Consider the following 24,848-nt stretch of genomic DNA (forward strand, 5'->3'; position numbering starts at 1 on the left):
CACACCCAACTCATTATAGTCAAAATTTACCTCTATCAAGTAATTTTCTCTATTACCCATCCCTTCGAAAGGACCGTAAAATACTTCTTTCCAAAGTATCGGTATTAAAACTGCTTAGCATTGGTACTGTTTTAAAAAACCAAATATATCAGTATAATATTTTATATCTGTATTAGTATATTTGGTACTTCATAACCTTTCAACATTCAAGTTTTGTGAAAAATATATTTGTTAATAACAGCCAATTAAAACCGATTTTTTTTTAAAAATAGAATTCGTATTAGACCTTGATAAGAATTTTGGATCATGATCATTTTTCTATCTTACCTTTAATTTACTGTTAAAATATTTATAAGTTGTGGCTGTAAAGGCTAAGAAACTACGGAAAACCAATTGTAGTATTCTTGTCAAAACTGCACCCATTACCATATTACCTTCATTAGTACGCAATAATTAAGCGTTATCTGTGAATGGCAATTTTCAACGGTTTTCCTAACCGAGTTTTCCTATTAACCTTTGTTCCTTTAATTTTGCTTCTTAGCACATAGCTTATTTATTTTATTTCAATTAATATAATTTACATATTTTCAATATTAAAATGAATTAGTGTCAATTATAATGGGATTTTTTACTGCTTAGCAAAATCAATAAGTATATTTGCTCCATTATTTTTTTGAGATTGTCTTATGATTTTTCGCGACAAGTAAATATCTTTACTCCATTACTTTTGCTTTCTAGGGCATATCTAATATCTTTTATTTCAGTATGCATTTATTACCTAAATTAATCAAGCATCATTAGCATCAATAATAATATGGTGATTTTATACGTTTCTACTAAACAAATTATTACCACATTCTCATTAATTTCGCTTTTAAATAAATGAATACTTTTTTTTCTTTTCAATTACCCTTGATTTTAAATAAATAATTCTCCTTAACGTGTTTTAAAATAAATATTATAAATAAAATAAAAAGCGTGTTGTATCAGACAACTTTAAAAGTATAAATTTAGTAATGCAGATCAGAAATTATCAATGATGTTATATTTAAAAAATGTGATAATTGAATAATTGACAGTAAAATTTCAAACAATGGCTAACTTACAACCAATTACACACACACACACACACACATATATATATATATATATATATATATATATTATTGACAGATTTTTATCAATCTGTCACGTAGTCAGTATTGCGAAAGCAAATTTTTAATCTTTCTCAGAAAGTCAAAGCAACTAGCCTCTTACAAATTTTTTTAAAAGGCCTCAATTTTTCACATAAATAAAAATTTCATTCTATTTCTTTAATTTTTATAAATTTTATTCTAAAAAATTTTTCAGGACAATTGTAACTTTAAAAAATGCTCTTGTCGTAAAAAGAGTAATCACCAGTCAAATAGATCTTTCGCTGCTATTATATTTCGTTAAAATTGGCTAAAAGTAGTTCAGCGTAAATACATGATGAAATGTTCCATATTCAAAGTTTTCAGTTAAAAATAATTCGTAAATATTTATCAAAAATGAAACAAAAACCCAAAATAGTTTTTTTTTTAAAAAAAAAACTTGTTAAAATTGTTCTTGTTCTTCAGTAAAAGTAAAAAATCTTCGTATTGAGTTTATTTTAAAACGATACCTATATCACAATCTTCTTGAGCTGTAGTTTTTAAAAGACAAGGAAGAATGACTAAAGAATAATTAAATTTTGTCGGTGCTGAGTGAAATACAATTGCTTCTGACTCTTATGTTACAAAATATTTAATTTAAATCAACTCGAAACTAACATTCCTAAACAAAATTAAATCCTTTTAATGCGATGTATCTGCATTTTCATCTGATTTTATTCATTTTTGAAAGCATTTATTCTACATGCTTATGAAAGCATTTATTCATGCAGTTTTAATAATTTCATTTATTTCAGCAAGATAATTTGTAGTAGGTATGATTTGATTCGCTTTATAAACCGTTTGCTTGATGCAGCATATCTTTTTTGGACCCTGTACCATTAAACCATACATTCAGTTCAACATGTATTTAGCAGACTTTTAAAAGTATGAAAAAATAGCTAATGATTTGGTAATATAAAAGAGAAAATAAGTCCCGAGTTGAATAAAAAAATTGCGATTATTTTGCTAGAGAAATATTTGTAGTTTTTTTAAATAATTTAGTTACTTATTTTAAAAGATACTAAAAAAAATTACCAAAATTTTTATTTTTATGGAAATTATAATTCATTAATTCCATCAAATGAATAATAATTTCAATATTAGTTATTCAGTGAAAAATAATACGTAACAAGGAAAAAGAATAATCATATTTTTTATAGTCAGCAACAATGCATATCTTACTTAAATATTAATTTTTAGAGAATATTTTAATTCTGATTTTTACAGACAGTCTTAATTTTAATAAAAATAAAGAATCCCCAATATATAGAGCCAAACAACTTATTCTTCTGTATAACATTTCAATTCAAATAAAGCACTTACGTGCTAGAAGTACTCGAAATTCCCATGCCAGCAATTGAAACCAACGAGCATCCTGGGTATTATGTTTCATTTCAGGCAACTAAAAGCAATCACTTTTTTTTTGCGCTGAGATCTTGTCGACCAAATAAGCCATTCTTTCTGTGCAATAAACGCATAAGTCTGTGTTTGATCCTGCGTGCTAAGCCGATTAATCGAATTTGTTGTGTTCAGTCGAGTTTGGGAAAAGGGTTACACTGCTAAAGTTGCTGTCACGAAAAGTTTTAATTACTTGTCACTTCTGGCTGAAGTATTAATTACAACTAGGGAAGTTTCCTTGGTTTTAAGATCTAAAGGACTAAGATATGAGTATTAGATTTCCTGCATTGATTCCTAATGCCTGGGAGCAATACTGTGATTGCATTTGGAAGGCTGTTTTGGGTTTTAAAGAAGTTTATTTAATTTGCAAACAGACTAAACAGGCAAATTAAAACAATATTGTATTGTAGATATGGGGAATAAGCTTCATATATGAAAAAACATAATAAAATTGTTATTTTAGAAACTAATTCTACTCATCGTATTAGAAGTTTATATCTTATGTTTTGTCATATAAGACGTTTGTACCACGTACAACATTGTCCAAATTTGCTGTCAAATTATCAATTATCTGTCCAATGATCATTTATTTTAAATGCTGTATCGATGTAGATAGATGTTTTATTCCCATTTTACAATTTACAGTAAATCGAACCTTGCACCCATTATTCATCAACAACTATTCACTACTACTTGTCACCAATATTTTGAGTATGTGCCTGTTTTTACTGTCGGTGTTTCAAAATCTGCGGCATACTTAGGATGAGGCATCATCATCACTGATGATACTTATAGCTTCAAGATCCCAAATATTGGACCCGTCTCCTCTGCTGAAGCTGCTATTGCCCTTCTCTTGGCACTGTGACTGATTTCTTCATGCTCTGCATGAAAGTATTCTATATACTCGGATAGTGTAAGCTTTTTACGCCAGATAGCTAAATTTTAGCCGCTATACTCATTCAATGTTATGTTTCTTTAGTTATATGCTAATCACACTTCACAAAGCATTTTATTTTGTTGGGCACCGAGTCATGTCAGTATACCTGAAAATGCATTGGCAGACTCTGCAGCACGATCTGCTACTGCTGTCTTTACAAAATTTGTACCATTCGGAGACTTTAAGCTACATGTTCGACAGCTTATAAAGTCCCTTTGACAACAACATTGGAATCTTCAAACTGAAAATAAACTATATAACATCAAATCTGATCTAGACCACTTACCTGTATTGCGTCTACGTGATGCAGATGTAAAGCTTAATCGTCACAAAATCGGCCAAATTCGACTCACCCATCTTCATCTGTTGTTCTGAGAACCTCCTCCCAAATGCGACATGTTGTAACGTTTTACTTACGCTTCATCACATTTTAACCATTTCTCCCTATTTTAACCGACATCGTGCTACGTTTTTTTATAGCACTGTGTTATGTATGAAGAATTTGTTAGGTGAAATTCATCTTCCTAACATTTTCTCATTTCTGCGAGCTATTGGTATTTAATATTGTATATAATTGTTTCATATGATTTTTTTCCGTTTTCATTTATTACCAATTTGCCGTTTTATCTATATCGAATTTTTTATGTAATTACGCGTTTTATCGAATGTTATTTGCCTTTAAATATACTTGTCTCATGACTAACTGTATTATTACCTTCATTTATTCTATAAAGATGAAATTGTAACTTGCATTTTATCTTTTGATTTGCTTTAACTTATTGTTTGGAGCATCATATCCACTTTCGGATTTTGTGGCATTAAATCTTACATTCAATTCGATGTTAGATAGATATCGATGTAAATATACACATAAAGATACTGATAGTTATAGATAGATTGATAAAAATGATGGATAGTTATAGATGGTTAGATACAAACAGATATATAGATGTAGATAAATAGCACCAAACTGAATGGTATAAAAATACGATAATATGCACTAGGTGCATTTTATAATTGATGCTGGAAAGTATGCGTAACACCAAGCTAAAAAGAAACTAATATTTAACCAATAAAGGTGGAAATTTCCTCAGAAACCTCGAAGTCGTTGATCCCATATTTAAAAAATATATATATTTCAGGGTAGAGACTTAGTATTTTGATAAATATTATTCATCAAAAACAAAGATGTCTGCAACTGACAGAAATCTGTAACAATAATCTATCTCAATAATTCTACTGATAACCATTTAAAAAAATATGATTTCTCACTATTAGATTTTCTCAAAATTATATTACGGAAGAAATACTCGATTTTAAAGCAAAAGATAGCAAAAATTTTTAGAGGTTAAACCCTTATAATTGATGAACGAGAAAAAAAATGTAGAAACATTTAAAAAGTGGATACTTTCTAACTATTCTTCATTTACTTCTGTACTCGCAGTATGTTTGTTGAACCTTCCAATTATACTCTGATGAAAAAAATTATAAAACGAGGGACAGATTTTTTTTAAAGAAAGGAACAAATTAAGTAACACCTATGTGCAAAAATCGTATCAGATCATAGCTAAGCTCTTCCTGGAACCTATGTCACGCAGAGGCCGTGACGTTGCAAGGCAGTGACGTTGTGATCGCGCTTGTGTGGAGGTATCTCATTTTCTCGCCAAACCCGGTAGCATTAGGACGTTTTGAAACATAACTTAGTCCAATTCTTGTTTTCTGAATTATATTGTTGATCCATCGTTAGTATGGCCAGCCATCATCGCTTAGACGATGCCTTAAAACTGTGGATAGTTGAAAGACTCGAGGTGGGCCAATCGCAGGTTACCATTTATAGAGACTTCAGGGTTTCAAGAAATGTAGTATCCACTCTGTGTAAATAGTTCACAGAGACAGGCCTGCAAACCTTATCAAGGCCACAAAAGGGCAACAAAGCCTGCTCAAGATCGATATTTGAGACTTCTAGCCAAAAGGTATAAGTCCACGACAACGACACAACTGTCTCGCAACCTGTATAATGCAACGGAAATCTCCATTTCGTAGATAACAGTCCCTCAGAGACTTAATGCAGGTGCCATGTGTGCCATATGCCTTTTAGCCTGCTTCCATTGGACTGTCAACCACAAAAATTACCGTCTAGCTTGGTCGGAAGATGATCGGAATTGGTTCTCTTCAGTGATGAGTCATGATTCAGTCTGAACAGTTAGTCGAGACGTTCTCACCTGGAGAGAACCTAGTAGTGCACATTGACCTTCAAACACTGTGGATAAGGATCACCACAGCCAAGGTGGTCTGATGATCAGGGCAGGCATCATTGTGGACTGTCTTGCCAGTCTTCATATGATAGATTGAGGTACTCTGACAAGTACAGGAGCAAGATCCTTGCAACCTGTGTGAGACTTTTCGGTGAAGCAAATGGACCAAATTTAATCTTTACAGACGATAACGCTTGTTCACAAAGATCTAGTTGCTGGAAGAATCCCTCCAATTGGAGGATATTCAATGATTGGAGTGGCTTAGGATGTTCCCTGACCTTAATCCCATTAACCCCTTGGGGACGGATGATTCAGAAAAGCATTCGTTCAAAATCACGATCAGGACGTAATTAAATAAAAAACGGTAACTTAAATGTTGTCGTTTCTAATTTGACAGACTTACTTTGCTTTAATTGTTAGTTTAATCATATATTATATATAATCAATGTTACATACCTGCCAACTTTTAATCCCTTCCATTATCATTTTTCCCAGTGGTATTAAAATGGAATTAAAACTTCAATTTTAAGCAAACAAATACGTTGTATTTGAAAAAACTTAAGTTGACAACCATGATAGTAACGCATATTAATATATGTGCTTCATTTTTGTAAGAATAGTGGTGATCAAAATCATTTAAAAATTAAGTTTATAAAAGAAAAAATAGTATATATTTACTACCACTTTAAATATGAAAATAAAATCTTCGGGAAAATCCGGAAGAGTTGGCAGGTATGATGTTAATTCAAAGTATAACTAAATACTTTTATTTTGAACAAAGTAATGTTGAATTAAATAAATCAAACAATTAAAACTCCGCCCACAAATAAACTGCTAAAGAATTACTTTGATTACCAGTTTTATCTTTTTACCCTGGTTGATACGGTTTTATGCTGGCACGTATTTGTGACAGTCGGCGCGAAAGGGTTAAACACGTATGGGATGACCTCGGACTCTCAATTTCAGATTAAAAACCTGCTCCGACGACCATCGATGAGCTTAAGAATGCCTTTGCTGCAAGAATGGGTGAGATCACTGGATTTATAAGGACTCTGGTAAGGAGTATGAAATGCAGACGAGAGTATGAAACGAGAGTTGTGTAGCTGATAAAGGCGTTGCACACTTTAAGACATGCTTTTCTCTGTTTGAAAGGGTGTCTGTCAGCTGCTGTGCTAAACAAGTGACCAGTTTTTTGATGTAGGGGTTTTCGATTAAAGCGGAGCAAAATGACAATTGAATAAGTATATAGACGTGTAGACTTTATCATATAACAAAATGTAGAATGAAATAAACTGTAGTAAATAAAAGTATGACCGAAACTCTTTTATCGAATTACAGAATTAAAACTAAGATAAAAGACTTGGAATCGAATAGAAATTTTTTTTTTTCTAATTAAATTTACGATATAACAAAAAAAAACTCAAAACGTAACCATAAATCTTTGTTCAAAATTTTTTTATTGGGATGAAGCAAAACTTTAGTACTACATTAAATATTATCCAGTCATACTACAAATATAATCGTACAGAAGTAAACAGAAATATGATAGGGACGCATAATTATAAAACGTCAACTATTAAAATCCAGGTATCCGTAAACTATTTCCTTTAGTTTTTCTAGAGAACACAGCAAATTTGTATCATATAATACATGAGTTCATTTCTTATTTTAATTATTTCACTACCGCTGCCACCGTTATGAAACATATTCAGCTATTTTTCCAAGGTTATGTTAGATAATAATATATGATTAAATTTATTATTAGTTTGGATCACCACCTTTATTTTATAATTAAAATTAAATAAGTGATTTTTTTTTTCATTTTCAAATCTAAAATATGTCGATTTTTTAAACGAATGATGATCCAAAACACGAAAAATGACCCAACTAAAATTAATCTATAAATTTCTTTATAAAAGAAAAGGAGAAGAAAAAAAAGAGAAAAATTCTTAAGAAAATCTGAAGGTATTTGACCCATTCTTTAAGCTTATTCTTTCATCAAATTTTCAACAGATTTTAATTTTTACAGAAAAAAAAAATTCTCTAAAATCTCAGCAAAATTCTTAAAAGATTTTTCGAAGTCTGATCTCTATCATAAGAGATAGAAAATACTAAATTTTTATGTGTTAAGTAACTATTTGGAGTTGACATCCATGCCTGCATGAGAGTTTCGTATTCTAATAGTCCAGGGACACCAATGACGGAGTGTTGGATGCTGTAAACACATGTTATGTAGAAGGAATGAAAGAATTATTGTAATGCCAAAGCTGGGATTTAAACCACCGTTCAACTGGTCATGAGATTGACAAATTAGACCTTTCGACTAAAGTATGTACTCAGTTGAAAGACACTAAGGTGGCTTCATGAAGTGTTCACCACTTATTCAGTTACGTTTTCTTAATTTAATCAAAATTAAATCTTCGGAACGAATAATATTTCTACGTATATAGATTTTTTTGCAAAATTGGGCTTAAAAACTAGGACAAATAGCCTTAGATTTTTTTTAAAGTTTATTTTCTACAGAAAAGATTAACAATGAATTTTAAATTTTTTGTGAAAATACAAGTTTAAAAAGTAGGGTAAATATCTTTCGAATTTGTTTTCTTTTCAAGGCTTGAAACATTAGTACACATACCAATTTTCATTTTTTTTTTTAAAAAAAAACATGTGCATAGTTTCAAACATATCATGCAATTTACATTAAAATATCTATTTTATATTGCGTTTCTAACCTTTTTCGTTACATTAAATGCACTAGTAAATGCGTGTATTTTTCAGAATCTCAGAAAATACTATGGCTTAATTATCATCAGATTTGTTTTAATGCAATATGGAAAGTTTCATCTTTTCGCTCTATATGTTAATTACATCTGTAGTTGGGAAATCAAAAAATAGAAAATTAACTTATACACCTATGAAAAACGTATTACTTTTTCTAAATGTTTAAGTCATGTTTAATCTAAAGAATATTTGAAGACAAATTTCACTTTTTTTGTTATTTCACAATATCTGGGAGAGAGATAGTTTCAAAAAGTCAGAAAATATTTAAGAGTTAAATTTTCAAAATGACTATAAAATGTCTACAAAACATCTGCAAATAATTTAAGAGAAAATTTTTAAAATATTCGCATATTTCTAAAGAAATTCTTAAGATACCTTTTCAAAGGGAAAGACATAATACAAACTATTTTATTAACGTGTATATTTTGTTGAATAATTTTACATTAATATTATTCATACCTAAATCTTTATTTAACTAAAATTAACTAATTTTAATTTCAAAATTCGTTAAAAATTTGATACACGACTCTGACATTGAAATAATACTCATCATTCATAATCACTACTAATCATCATTAATCATTTCTCGTTCAATGAGATAATTATAAATTGATTCAAAATATTCAGCAACATACAATTTTAGTATTAGATATAATATGATTTTAATAACACATGAAAATGTTCAACTTTCTAATCGGCTTTCAATGTTTGGTTGAATTTTATTGAATGTCATGAAAACTAAAGAAGATTAATAATATTAAATAATAAACTAAATTAGGTCTATCTTTATAGTTAAATAAATGGATATTTAGTTGTATACAAAAATAGATATATTTCGTTGAGAAGAAATATATATAACCCTGCAAAAAGTATTTACTATAAATATATGCTTTATATTGGTAGTGCCTCGCGTATCCGTGCCACAGGACCTGGATTCGATCCTCGGGCCGGGCAAGGTTGACTCACCCTTTCATCCCTTCAGTGGGTCGATAAATGAGTACCAAGCATGATTGGGAACTAAAGACTGAGGGTTCCGCGTTCAGCTGACCACCTGATCGGAACATCTGCTCCTGCACCCCAGAGCCCAAGGTTAAGAAAACTGAGATGGGCACAGTAGGCCTTGGCCCTCTATGGGATGTCGTGCCACTGAGTTTAGTTTAGTTTATATGCTTTATATAAACTCTATTTGATCAAATTCGTTAAACACGGTAAAAAACCAATGCAGAGGAAAACTAACACTTTAAAAAAATACATTGAATTTTTTACAGGGAGTCTGTTAAACAACAGCCTCATGAGCAATTTTGGGCCGAGTAGCATCTCTTTTCAATCAACATATCTACCAGCAAATACCCATAATAATCTCTCCTCTTTTTTTCTATGATACTGCTTTTAGACTTAGTGGGAGGTTATATTTGATCAGATGATTTTGAAATTTGACGAAAATAGCTGATTTGATCTGATGCTTAATGATGTGTATATTTATCACAGCATAGCCACCTCTGACTGTTTGGATATTAAACTTCACCTATGAATCGGAAGCCAATGTAACATGTGGCACAGTTTTCAGAATCTAATGACCATCGATATTTCTTTAATTTCTTTTATGAGTAGAAATATTTCTAATATTAAGTACCGTTATCGTTTTTTATCACAGTTTTAGCTATTTTGAAATAGAAAATAGAAAACGACACATGCTTGTATCAATATTTAAGTACGCAAACTTATTTATGATCTTGCTCAACAATTTAAGAAGCTATGTTTTCGAAAGACTTTAAGATATAATTCAGAGTATTTAAGAATTTAAATTAATTTTAATCGCTCTTTTTGTCAAAATAAATAAATAATGGTAAAAAAACAAATGTAATTTTATTACCTTTTTATGCATTTTTTTAAGAAAAACAATTTTTTTTGCTGGAAAATAACCGATTGTAAATTCTATTGAATTTTTCTGTACTTTCTCTCATTTTTTTCCTTTCTCATTCATTAATATTTATGATTTTGTACAACATGTTCTCGATTTTAATATTTATATTGATGTTGGGTTTTATAAATTCCGAGATTCAAATGAATCCATAATTTAAAAGCGAATGATCAGCGGATGTAGATAAATATAGTATAAATAAATGATCGAAGCGGGGAATGTGCATTAATTAATTGTTGATTCAACTTAATGAAACACTTATGATCCATTATATATATATATATATATATATATATATATATATATATATTTAGTGAATTATCATTTTGCCATTAAATAACTAACAAAAAATTACTTTGAATTATTGAAAACAAACTTCCTTTAAAAACATTTCGCTGTTATCAAAAGGAAAATCACTTTTAATTTAAACCATGCATATTTTACGATACTGATGTTTTTAAAAGTTAAATAAAAGTTTATTGGTAAAGGATCCTATTCATTGAGACATAAATCTAATATTTGATTTAGACCTAAGACTTTAACGAGCTTTTCGAGTGAAACAATTACGGCCAATTAAAATGAATCCAATGTATAATTAAATGATACAGTGTACAAGTAGCATATACTATAGTGCTGTTCAATATAAAGCATAAAACAATTTTGTAATATAGTAAAACAGTTATGAATTAAAGTATTTAAATCAGTACTATCTAGACAAATTGAACAAAGGGTGCTCTAAACTATGTCTGGTGAAAAAAACATCAAATAAAAATTAGGTAGAAAAGGATATTTTATACATTCAAATTAGCCTTTTAGCAAAAGTATTCATAGTATAACAAATTTACTATTCTTTAAATAAATTGTTGGAAGGATTTAAAAGTTGAAAAAAAACTATAAGGAAACAAGTTTGCATATATGTTTGGGACTCAAATGCCATACTAAGCATATTACGATATTTTTAATGGCAAATGACCCATATCGCTTTATAAAGAAATGTATACATCATGTATAATAAATTGTATCTGATATACTATCATAAAAAGTGATCATGCCTGATATGATTATGAAAATATGAAAAACTATTTAGGAAAGTTACTTTTACGTTAAACAATTTTTTATATTATGTTTAACAATGAAAGGAATTATGTGAGAATTAGGAACTCAAAGTTCAAAGAAAGATGTGCTACTCTAAATAATATGCTTTAAAACAAATCAAATGGTAAAATACATGCTACAAAATATTTGTTTATTACTTATAATATTGTATTTAGGCTTTTAAATTTTTTAATTTTAATTTTTTTAAATTTTAGGCTTTTACATTTTTCATAATGCAGCATGTTCTTTTTTCTGAACTTATAGAATTAAACGTCACTTTCAACAGCCTAAATGATTGGTAACATCAACATTATTTGCAGCAATTACACAACAAGTATGTTGGGTTTTTTCCAGAACATAGTTTTATTTTGCAGATGATTTCTTAGAACAAATATAAATTTAAATATTTCTTTTCATTTTCTACAAAACATTTTATCATTTTTTGTTAATATTGAACTGTTATTTTTCCTTATTTGCGTCACAATTTTCTTTCTGTGTTTTGGACCTTCGCGTCATATACTTCCACATCAAATTTATTTCAAACTATGTCTTTCGAAATATTTCCTGAACTCTTTATTTGTTATCGATATGTTTTATTTAAAAATAGTGATTAAGAAAATATCCGTGTAACCACATATGTTTAAATAAAGTAATTTTTCATATTGACTAGCTCTAAAAGGAAAATAAACTAAGCGATAATGCTTTAAATTTTTTTAAAATAAATGTCTTAGTTATTCAATTAAAATTATAAAAATAATATAAAGTTGAATTTAATTTCAAGTTACATTCCTCAAATGCAGGTACTATTACTACTCTAGTCATTATTGACATACATATATATGCTAAAAATGACTAGAGTGTGAGCATGTATAATTGCAAGCAAATTTCTTCTTTTTTAATTAATAATAAGATTTATCAGTAAAATAATTATAAATAGTAGTTATCTAAATGAAATCTCCGACACTCAAAATATATTGTAAAATGTATTTAAAAGTTTTCATATCAGGTATACTTCATTGGAGAGTTATAACTTTTATTTGGCAGTCAAAATCCTCTGCTTATCTGAAGCTTAGAGGTACAGTACTTGATAAATATTTTGTCAGATTTAATTATTATTTAGTCTCCCTTCATTTAAAAAAAATTCTGTATGTATTACTGAGTATTCGTAAAGAACTGCTACATTTGAGACACAGGTAGAGATGTAAGCAACTCTCGTTTTAAGATATTCTTTGATAGTATTCCAATATATTTTACAGGTGATTTATAAATGAAGCAAAAGATAGAATTACCATACCCTATTGCTTTTATTACATGTCACAGCGCTCATTTTTTTACAGATTTTTCACATTTGTAGAAAATGTATAATCTTAATAAACAACATTATTTTCCGCTGTATTTTCAGATCTTTTTATAATCTCCATATATAAGTTGTAGTGGTAAATATTTTTTTAATATTAAATTTACGAAACTAATGATAAATCAATTCTACTTCTAGAAATATTCTTCAGCAAAAAGAATAAAAAACACATATATATGATTTAAATAACTCGAAAAAAAGTTAATACTAATTTCTCCACTTCTCTTAAATGAGAATCGTTAAAAATGATTTTTATCACATTATCTTGGAAAATTTTAAATTTAAAATTACTATTACATTTATTTAAACTTGTATGAGAAAAAAAGATTCCAAAATAGTGATTTCATAATTATAATTTTTATCATCATTGCTATTCATTATTAATTAATCGTTATTAATATTAATATTATCATCATCATTATTATAATTAACATAATATTATTAACTAAAATATGTAAATAAAAAAAAGTTAGATACTTACAATATCTATGAGTTGGGAGAGCTTGAGCCCTAGATTTATTGTCACTTTGTGGGAATGGTTGCCTACGGGCCTAATTAGTCTATTATAGTCACTGAGCAAATCATCATGCAGTCTCTTGGCGGCTGGATGCGCCTCAGAGACTTTTGTTATCAGTAACAAGACATATAAAACATAACAAAGCCATGTCCAGTTGTGCCTTAAAGGCACTATCTCCCAACAGTACCTCTTACATCTTGTTGTCCGTAGTGATGCAATGGTCAACCACAAGAGTCCCTCGTCCGCATGTTCATCCGGGATGCTGTTCACATCAACACGGCTTGCCACGTCTTTCTCAACTCCGTTATATACCAGACTGGAAGAATGAATCGGTCGATAGCATCCCTTTTCTCTTCTCTCTCTGATCCTCATCCTCAGCATCTTCTTTCAGATCAGATGTCAAGAAAATCAAGGGATGCTTCCCACCAATAATTCTCTTGATTAGATTAATTCCTCTATAATCTCAAATCTTAAGTAGTAAACAGGTTACTCGAGAGATCAGTTTTTGACATTCCATCCAATGCAGGCCACCATTTCGTAAGGGGGGAAGTGTGAAAGATTGTCAAAGAGCGCCACCCAACGGCGGATCACTTAAATGATGCTGCATTGCTCTGAATACTCCCTTTTACTCTCTCTCGCTGCTAATTTCCTTCTTTCTCTCTCCCGTTGCAACTCAACGAGAGAAATATGGAGGGGAAATAAAGATTGAATAAAAAAGCTTCGCCAAAAGTAATTTATAACAAATGGATTTCTTTTTTTATTGAATGTGTGTTATTTTCTAGTTTTTAAAAAATGATTATTGATCGCATCATCAAATTTAATTTTTAAAAACAACATTGATAATATAAAATATTTACAAAAAAAACTTTACATCATTTTCTTTAACATTTCGAATTATATTTTAAAAATAGGTCATTCTAATAAAATAAAAGAATACTTAACTTAAATGCAACAAAACAAATTCATTAATAAAGCTTAAATTAAGATAAATTTAGATTAAGAAATTAAGAAATAGGAAACATATGGCATATATATTTATTAAATAAATTTCAATCGTTCATTTGCTATTTTTTAAATCAGAAAAACATGTACTTTTTAATAAATAGGTTTTTTTAAATACTTTTAATAAATAATATGTAGGCTGTAAAATGCTTTTGCTTTAAAGACTTCCAGAAAAAAGCTTTCTTTATATTTAAATAAAATTTAGGAGCAGCTTTAATGTACTATCATTAAAAACGGCAGCACATACATAAATGCCAGACGTGCATGATTCTAATTAAAAATATCTATTTTATACATTTTTGGCATTTTCCATTAATGATTTTTAAAAACAAATTCGCCTTTAAGTGAAATTGGAATCTTTTAGCTATAAAGACAAATGAACTCACAATAAGTTGAAAATTCTTCAGTTAATTGTAAACAAGAATAAGACGTGTTTTTTAAGTTAAAAATTTACAGATGATATGGATTAAATGCACAGAATTTAATTTTATTATTTATTTCTTTTAAACTTTTAACCAAAACTTATATTTTAAATAAAACACCAATTTTATACAATTTTTATTATATTTTTTCCCGATTATAAATTACGAAAAGATTTAAGATGCTGTTTTTTTTTTTAAAATTCGAAATGAAATATTGTTTCCTTCGTAATGCTGCATACCATTGAAAAATTAATATTCTCAGAACAAATCGCATTTATCGTAATTTTTTTCACTCGAATCCAAACTGTAGGTGGCGTTACTTTTGCTTGTTTCAGAAATCCTCTTTACATATTATCATTTGCCTATTACTCATTTCGAGAAAATATCTCTTTTGACATGGGTTGTTTCTAAATGTATAATTTGTAGAGTATAACTTCTTTTTCATAGATTCTTTTTCTCATTTATATTTGTACCGATTTCTTTGCCTATGTAGAGATTGAGATTATTTAAAAATAAAGAACCGATTTGTTTTGAAAAATAACTCTATGTAGATTGCTTATTTCGTTAAATGTGCATTTTTTTATCATATTTCTGGGCAATTACAGAAATTATAATCTAGCTCGGCAATGCCTTGCCACTAAAAACATTTTTGGTATGCTTTTGTAGAATAATTTGTACTGGAAATTGGATTATTTTAATATAGAATTAACTTAATAAAAAATTCTTGTGTGTAATTAAATAACAAAAATAATATTTCATAACTTTTTGAGTAATATTTTAGCAATACTCAAAATGTGTCCAAATATAGGTTTAAAATATATTACAAAAAGTAAAAAAACAAAGAAAATTTATTATTTCTAACTCCTTTTGATTTGAAAAATTTTCGAAGCATAATTTTAAGATATTCAAGTATGGGGGTAAAGGATAATAATTTAATTTAAATTTTTGCCAAATTCATTACTCTTAAATTTTAAGATTTGTGATACAACTTGCATTAAAAGAAAAGCAAACTTCGTAAATAGAAAAAAATACTCTGAACATAACGTTAAAGACATCAAAATAAGTAAGGACTAGAATGTGTTAAATTTTGTTTCAAACAAAAAATGCTTCTAGGAGAGTTTCCTTTCTTTTTTTTCTTCCGGTTTCAAGACTACAAAACCCCCTACTTTTTTAGATCCTTTACCATAAAACCCTACATTCAATTCATTTATCCCTGTTTTTACCGATATTGTCTCACCCGTTTCGGTAGTTCTTCTTTTATATGTATGCCGGATTTATCGGATGAATTTTACCATCTTACCTTTTTTGTATTTCTACACGTAATTGACATTTTAATGTTGTATGAAACTTTATATACGATTCTAATTTTATCCACTTTTATATGCATATGTGCTACTTACTGTTTTATCTATTTCATGTATTTTAAACAGGTAATAACAAAAGGTTATAGTATCTAACATTCTGAATTGCTTCAAAAACGCCTGTTTTGGGGTAATGTGTCCTTTTATGGACCTTGTACTCTTTAACGCCACATCCTAACAACCAACTCTATATCCAATATAATACCGAAGCACCATTATAATCTTTACTTTTTTATGTTGCTTAGTTTCTAATTTATAACACTGTTAATTTATTTTTACAATAGATGCGAGTAAGTTTTGTTTCTGGCATCCTATAGACGCTTCCGGCTTTGAGAGATTCAAATTATATTCAATCAGCGGCTATGTTCTGGGAAGGAGAAATTTTGAAATCGTTAAAAAATATAAATATCTCAAGAAGTTTATACGTATAATTTTTTTCTCGTATGAAAATACTTTTTTTTAATCAGACATGGTTTGTTGCACCATTTTTTTCACTTCTATCCGAAAAGTAATTTATATTTAGCGTAGTGTAATCATCATTAAAATGTCTTTAATTGTATTGAAAAGTGCATTTAATTGAATTAACCAATTAATGAAATATCTTTCATTGATACTTAATATAAACTATAATTTTTTTCATAAAACCCTAATAACTATTTAAGTAGTTACAATACATTCCTATATTTTTAAAAATGCATTAATTCATAGATTTATCAATGAATAATATAAAAAGAATATAATGATTGTTTTAACTATATTGATCTAACTATTTGTAACCTGAATAATTGTTTGAAAACAATGCTGTATGGAAAAAAAGTAGAATAAATCCTATAATTAAACAATAAATCTTACAGGTGTTAAGATACAGCCTCGTTAAAATTATTGACGTCAAAAAGAAAGCAATTTTTTTTCGTGTTTATATTAAGGTGTAAATTTAATAAAAAATTGTTAAAAAAACTTTCTCTTTGTTCCCATTCCGCATTGTTTCCCCAACTATTTTATAACTGATGGGGTTATGACCTTATCAACTAAAACATGTCCCAGGATACAATAGCTCATCTAATTATCTTCGGAAGTTGACTTTTCTTGGAGAAGTTGTTTTATGAACAAATACTATTTTTTTTCGCACTTCAAACATGAATTATCTTTTTATGCGAAAGATGTAGAGGTTTCGCTGTTTACTTTCATTTTAGTTTCTTGTTCACGCGTTATTTTGAAAGCTGCAGTTCTGAAGAATCTGCTGAAATAACAGTTTGTAAATTTAAGTATTAAGAAAAAAAACAGAATATTATTAATTCCGAATAAATAATATAAAGTTTTCAATAGAAAATAAAACTGCTAATTTAGGTGGATTATAATTAAACCGAAAACGTATGAAATTTAAAATATCTAGAACAAAAAATGTTTAACAGAAGAACCATTCATGAAAAAAAGTAGGAATGTTTTTCAACCTTATTCTGAATACAATTACAAACAATTTAGTTAATAAAAAGAGAAGCATAAACTATAAAGGCTTAAAAACATAAAGTCTCTATCTTCAATGACATAAATATGAGCCTAATCAGTTTATTATTTAAAATTTTAATAACGTTTCTAGTTGAAAACATGATTAAATAATTGACCGTATCATGGAAATTATATTTTAAATCTTTTAGGGCAAACTGGCTCTTCATGGATGATTTTCTATCATTTGCTGTTTTTTTGAACTGTCCATCAGGTACAGTACTTGTATCATTCATCTAACGTTTCAGTATATTTAGTCGTAATTTTTTTTTTAACCGATATCACCAAAGTTGATTTTTATTCCTAGAGAATTTTAAAATTACTTCTTTGATTCTATAATTCATGTTTTGAACTCTATATTTTTTATATAATGTATATAACTGCCTTTATATGTTTACTAATAATTGACTTTTGACTCTACAGTGCACACGGATTTAACAGTACCCACTAATGAACAAATTTTCTCACACTAGGGCACAAGCTTAATGGTTTGTTCCCGTACATTACACATGTAAATGAATTAATGCAGTAGATACTTTAAATTACAAAATAAGAAAAAAGACGCATTTTCTCTGACATTTTAGATTCTATATTTTCAAAACATTGAGGAAAGTACAATCCAGAAGATGTAAACCCCATAATTTAGACAGGAGAATGCTCTAACGGTCACCCTTTTTTTTAAATATATTTTCTCTTATCTCTGAAACTAATGAAGCAAATTAAAATAATTTTTTTAAAAAAATGTTATGCATGTATCTCCAAAGATAATTCCATACAAAAAATGATTTATTTTAATCATTATTTTAAATAAACTGCTGTTTGTAGAAAATGCAACACCATGAAGGAATCATCAGAATCAAATGAAATTCGCAGCAAATGTCAATTATAGGATATTATGCAAATTAATAAAGTTTCAGAGCCATCGCGCGTGCGTGGCGCGCGCAGCGCCCTCTGAATTGATGCTGAAAGCGTATAAATAAAGTGCTGTAGCGGGACGTTGAAAATAGTCTATGATTATTTGTTAGTGGCAAACGTTTAGTGAGACCTGAGTATGCCTCCACGACGGAAGAATAAGAAATTCAAGCAACTTACGGAGTTTGAACGAGGGAGGATAATCGGCCTTCGAGAAGGAGGATTTTCCTATCGCGCAATAGCAGCTCGTATGCAGCGGAACAGTTCCACAGTGATGCGAGTTTGGAAGCAGTGGACCGACGAGCACCGAACAACTCGAAAAACAGGCACTGGACGACAGAAGGTGACGTCAGAGCGCGATGATCGACACCTGCTCCGCATGGCGGTGAATGATCGCACAGCTTCCTCCAGGCAGCTGGCAGCACATTGGTCTACTGCTACAGGTGTACAATTGTCGGCTTCGTCAATTCGTCGTCGTCTGCTGCGCCGTGGATTGCGTGCAAGGGTGCCATTATACAGGATTCCCCTCACGGCGGATCATCGACGGCTGCGTCGGCAGTGGGCTCTTGAGCACAGAGACTGGCGAGCTGATTGGCACGAAGTTGTCTTTTCAGATGAATCACGCTTCAATTTGTGGACCCATGATGGCCGTGTTCGTGTTAGACGTTATGCCGGTCAACGCTGCCTTCCTGAGTGTATTATTGAACGACATAGTGGTCGAACACCCGGAGTTATGGTCTGGGGTGCAATTTCGTATCATGGACGATCCAATTTGATACGAATTGAGGGTAATCTCAATAGCAACAGATACGTCCGTGAAGTGCTACAGCCCGAAGTCGTTCCTTTCCTTCAAGGCATCCCTGGAGCTATCTTTCAGCAGGATAATGCACGCCCACATGTTGCGCGGACTGTTAGAGACTTCTGTTCAGCACAACGCATGCAACTTCTTCCTTGGCCTGCTTATTCGCCGGATATGTCGCCTATTGAGCACGTGTGGGATATGGTTGGTCGGCGTCTCACTCGTGATCCGCGTCCTGCAGTTTCCAAAGACGAACTTTGGTTGCGCATACAAGCGATATGGAATTCTCTTCCTCAAGCAGATATTCAACATCTGTTTGACTCCATGCCACGTCGTATAGCAGCACTTATTGCAGCGCGTGGTGGCTGCACCAAATACTGATTTCGGACGCTTAATTTGTTTCTTTTGTTTTGAAAATTTCATCATTTATTTGTATCAGTACAAGTCGTTTCTGCATTAAATTTCATTTGATTCTGATGATTCTTTCATGGTGTTGCATTTTCTACAAACAGCAGTTTATTATCTACTCTGTCAAGTTTAGAATTGATAATTTAAGCATGATACCTGAGTACCAAATCTAAGGTATCATTATAGGTAAGGTATCGAACATGATTAATCCCTGAATTTTGAACTTTTCTGAACAGAATTTAAATATGAAGTACAGGTCACTCCTGACACGAGTGACCTGTACTGTAATACAAAAGCCTACATTTTGAAGAAAATGTAGGCTTTTGTATAATCATAAAATAGACATTTAAAAAAGGTTATAAAGGAAAATTACACCTTCTAACACTTAATTTAACTAACATACATTTTGTTCCAGAATGATGTCCCGATAAATTTAAACTGTTATGGTTCCAATTTAACTATGCAGATCTGTTATGGAGCCCAGTATAATTAAAAACCAAGCAAGAAATCCTTCACCACCATGTCGGTGGCATTCAATGGTGTTGTCTTGGTGGTAACGGGTAGCGAATTGACAAAACATACCGTAGATTGCAAAGCGTTGGCGAAAATTTCTATTGGCGTTAAAGGAGCGTTCTCGCAAATCGCCAAACAGCTGTGTGCTTATAATTTTGCTTTGTTTTCGGTATCGCATAACATTCAACAAGTTAGATATGGGTGCGACATTTTAATTAAGCGGGTCTTCATTTGATTCTTCTGCATCAAATAAAATATAAAGCGTATTTTTTTGTTATAGCACCGACATAATCGTTTGTATCTGTTGACTAAATTGTGTTTATTAGCGTTTTTTAAAAGGTCGTAATAGAACTAAGATAGAAAAATTACACATCATTACATATTCTATAGTTTCATAACTTTCATTTAATGTATTTCGAGTAGTGAAATTCTTTTCCTACTCATCCACTAATTCGAATTAATAATTTCACAATAACCTTTAATCCTTAATAATGAAATGAGTATTATAATAAAGTTTGTTTACTTAAAAGATTAAAAACAATTTTTTTTTATTGTTTAGCAGAGACTTAGTTTCCAATTCTATATTCATTAATTAAACTTAATGGTTCTGCTCGATAACCATTTACAATTTTTTTAAAATTTTATTTAATTTTCTGTTATTATGAAATTCGTAAAATATTTTTCGACGTAGAGATTATTTAGAAATAATGCGAAAAGCTGAAATTTATAAATGTATAATATTTATAAATGTTTAAGAGAAATTTTAGCAGCTATTTTGTACGAATTATTTTAATTGAAATGTTCATTATACGCAGTTTTATAATAATAATCGTAAAATTCATTGAACAATTGAGTATTACATTTTAAAATGCAAGTATAATTTAATAATTATTTCATTTTATAACTGCAAAACGGTAGATAAGTAACTTCGTTATAAAGTTTTACATGATACGAGAATATTATACGATTGCTTTATAATGAAAGAACAACAATTTAAGTTTTAAACTTTTTGAGGAAAAGAAAAAATTGAAAATTTCTCCTGTCATCGGTGTTAGCGATTAGAGAGTCTTTTATCGTATAAATATTAAGTCAGTATTGTTCCCTTTTAAATAAAAATGCATTTTGCTCCGGAAAAAAAAATTACTTGAATTTTGTCGATAGAATTTCCCTAATTATAGCAGTAAAAAGTTTTAAATTTCTAATCAAACTTTCCCTCATTATAATTTTGTGTAAATAATAATTATTAATAATATAAATGACTAGTGAAAGGAATCAATTGAGAATGTCCAATTTTAATGAATTAACTGTTTACGCAATCAGATTAATAATTTTTTTCATAATTTACAAATGGAGAAAAAGTCTTTACAGTTTAAAAGTGAAGAGAAAAATATAGTTGAGATTAAATTTATAAAGTAAGCTTAACCCGAAGGAGATTGAAGTAATGGCATTAAAATCGAAATTTCAAAAGGAAAAAAAAATCACGTTTTAGTGTACAGTGAGCAGTAAACAAAAATCTAAAACTAACTTTTGATCTAATGATCAGATGTTTACGTTCTAGGACTTAATCTTAATGGATCGAGAGAGTGAATTTAAATATGCCGCTTAACTATAGCAGACAATATATTTTAAGTTCGGAAATCAGACACTAAAACGAGCCTACTTTGAGAAATTTTTTTCCTGCGTATTCGGATTTTTGATCCCCAGTATATAGGGGTTGCAGCAATCTGGAAATATTATCCCAATAGTTTGGTCAGGAAAGCAATGCAATGTTAGGACCCCTTAGTGTTAACCTTACTTTTTGCGCATTTCACCATATCGTGGGAAATTTCCAGTGAACTTTTAAGTGACTTGAAAATTTTTTGCACTCAATGTTTTAATGTTCATTTAATTTAGAATTTCCTTCATTCCCTACCACTATTGTAAGATATTTACTTTTCACCTACTAACTTGTAAAATAAAAAGTTTAGAATTCTTTACAAAATCACTCAGGCGAAGTGATTGCCTTTTATTTAAATCTTATTTGGAAGGTATTTTTCTTAAAGTATTTCATTTAAAGTTTTTATCATTTTAAGTTGAAATGAATGTCACCCTGCTTTGCATAGTTCAAAAATTATTTCAAAGGAAACATAACTTAACATTAAACACTCAGGACTTACAATTATAAATCAAACAATCACTACATTTATTTATTAAAAAACACTCTTATGAACTGATAATAAATTGATCTAAGTCCTAAATGTGAGTTCTGTAATATATAATTTATTTAAACTCAGTATATACATCTGACCTCTGCTGTCGCCAATGGCTCAATTTTAAAATACAGTTTTTCTTTTACAAATTTTCGGATATTTTCATATGAAGGATAGTATTAAGTTTGAGAATTAAAAAGTTTTGTTTAAAAAAGTTGTTAAAAATTATAATTTATTAATACTTGACTACAGGAAGTTTTCAATTATTTGTTGAAAATTTTTTTAATTATGTTATTTTTTAATTATGTTATTTTTTAATTATGTTATTTTTTAATTATGTTATTTTTTTAATTATGTTTTTAATTACCTAATTCATATAACAGTATTTAGGAATCTATAAATTTATGCTACGTATGATCGTTGCAGAATAACCTGCACTTAATATATGTAAATAAAATATGTTTTTAAAATTGTGCATTTTCTATTAATTGCATTTATTATTCTTATACTGAAAGAGTATCAAGGTATCTATGACCTCCATAATAAATGAAGTATTTACGGACTTTTATTTATATTAAGGAATTGAGTCAATTTTTCACGAAGTTCAAGATCTCATCCCATTGAAAAAAAAAGTTATTTAATAAATATTTCTTTACAATAAATGCTTCTAGTAATAAAACAAACGCGATATAGGTCATTGAAGAAAAATCCTTTCATTTGTACATTTTTCCCCTCTTGAAATTATTTCACATGTTTCTTTTTTCACTAACGAATTTCCGATTACTTTAAAATTTTAAAAATATCGATTTTTTCATTTGCAAGAAATTTTTACTTTAAAGCGTGATAACATTTTTGAATACTCCAATTTTTTTCTCTAATAAATAATATGTCTTCGTTAATTTCTAAAAAAAATGTTCGTAAAAAAGTTTACATTATTCTTTTATCAAGATTGATTTAACAGAGAGAAAATCACTAAATTAAAACAGGTTATGTTTTCTTACAATAAAAGTTAAATAGAATTAATTCTTTAAAATAGCGTTCCAATAAAACATGGTATTAAAATGTTACGTTATTTTTTGTGATTGGTTCAATAATAAATTATTTTTATTTCTTCACAAACACAATTGGGTATAATATAAAAAAAATACAACTACTTCCACTTAGTAGGAATAAAATTTACCATGACGCAATGCTAAATTCTATGCCACTATCCACATAAATGCCACTATCCACATAAATGCCACTATCCACATAAATCAATTATTAATCAAAAATCGAATATCAATTACTTTTCTTTATAATGCAATAAAATCTGGCGAGCAACTATTTAAACGATCAAACACTTCGTTTGTTTATTTGTGGCTTGAAGTTAGGCTCGCAGAAAATGCCGTTCATGGGTTAAATTTAGTAGGAATAACACAACCTGTGACGTAGGCTATAGTATACCCAATTCTTGTAAAAAAAATTAAATCTGTTATATCAAAAAACTAGATCGTTTTATAAAATATAAATTATTGCGCTTAATAAAATATAAATACAGTTTATTTGTAACGCGATCCTAAGAATAAAAAGTTTATTTTCTTTTTTAATGCTCTACTAAAATGAATTAATGAGTTATTTTTATTCATCATGGCTAGTCGAGGAGGGGAAAAAAAATATCGAATTTCACTGTTTAGGTTAATGTAATTTCGTTTTCCTACCACATTTACGTGTAATCCATCGCCAATTCCACTTGCAATGGCCTAGTTTATAATCTACGGTATGTTTTGTCAATTCTCTAACGGGTACCTGGTGTTCTCCAAATAAGGATTCAACGTGAATGAGATTTGCAGGCAAAATCTAAGCACCTCATTAGACATCACACAGCCCCTCTATAACCATGTAAAAATCAGGTGTATTATGGCATTGAAGAAGTGTATGATAATTCTGCAGGTAAAATATTTATTTTCGAGTTCCATTTAATCCTTTATTTTTTATTGAACACTTTCCTTCTTTTAGGTAAGTATGATTCCTAAGTCTGATTTTACCTCAGCATAACGCTTATTACATCAAGTTTCCATTAACTCATCTAGATTATCAAGATTAAGTAATGCCGTTCAAATCTGGAGTAGTTCAGTACAGTTAAATTTAAATCTTACGACAAAAACGCAAAAGACTTATAAGACATCATCCCCATATATTAATTTGTGACATTTGCATTCTAGAATCTAATGCATCATGCCTCCGATCGCCATTTTACAGATTAAAAGTATTCGACGTATAAAAAAACTTCTCAAAAAGATACTTCCCATAATATTTAAAAATTG

The 24,848-nt window shown here is 29.4% G+C and overlaps 1 protein-coding gene across 1 annotated transcript in view; it reads right to left on the reverse strand.

The window, feature by feature from the left end:
- The window catches only part of LOC107439548 (acetylcholine receptor subunit alpha-like), a 60,249-nt gene extending 46,238 nt beyond the window's left edge, over nt 1-14,011 (reverse strand). The window contains exon 1 of the mRNA XM_016052182.5: nt 13,398-14,011. Within this exon, the coding sequence (XP_015907668.1) occupies nt 13,398-13,814 (417 nt within the window). The 5' untranslated portion in view covers nt 13,815-14,011. The remainder of the gene's footprint in view (nt 1-13,397) is intronic.
- Nucleotides 14,012-24,848: the final 10,837 nt, after the last annotated feature.

Source organism: Parasteatoda tepidariorum, chromosome 6 (assembly GCF_982258835.1).
Source record: "Parasteatoda tepidariorum strain Cologne lab strain chromosome 6, Ptep-v5.0, whole genome shotgun sequence".
Classification (NCBI taxonomy): domain Eukaryota; kingdom Metazoa; phylum Arthropoda; class Arachnida; order Araneae; family Theridiidae; genus Parasteatoda; species Parasteatoda tepidariorum.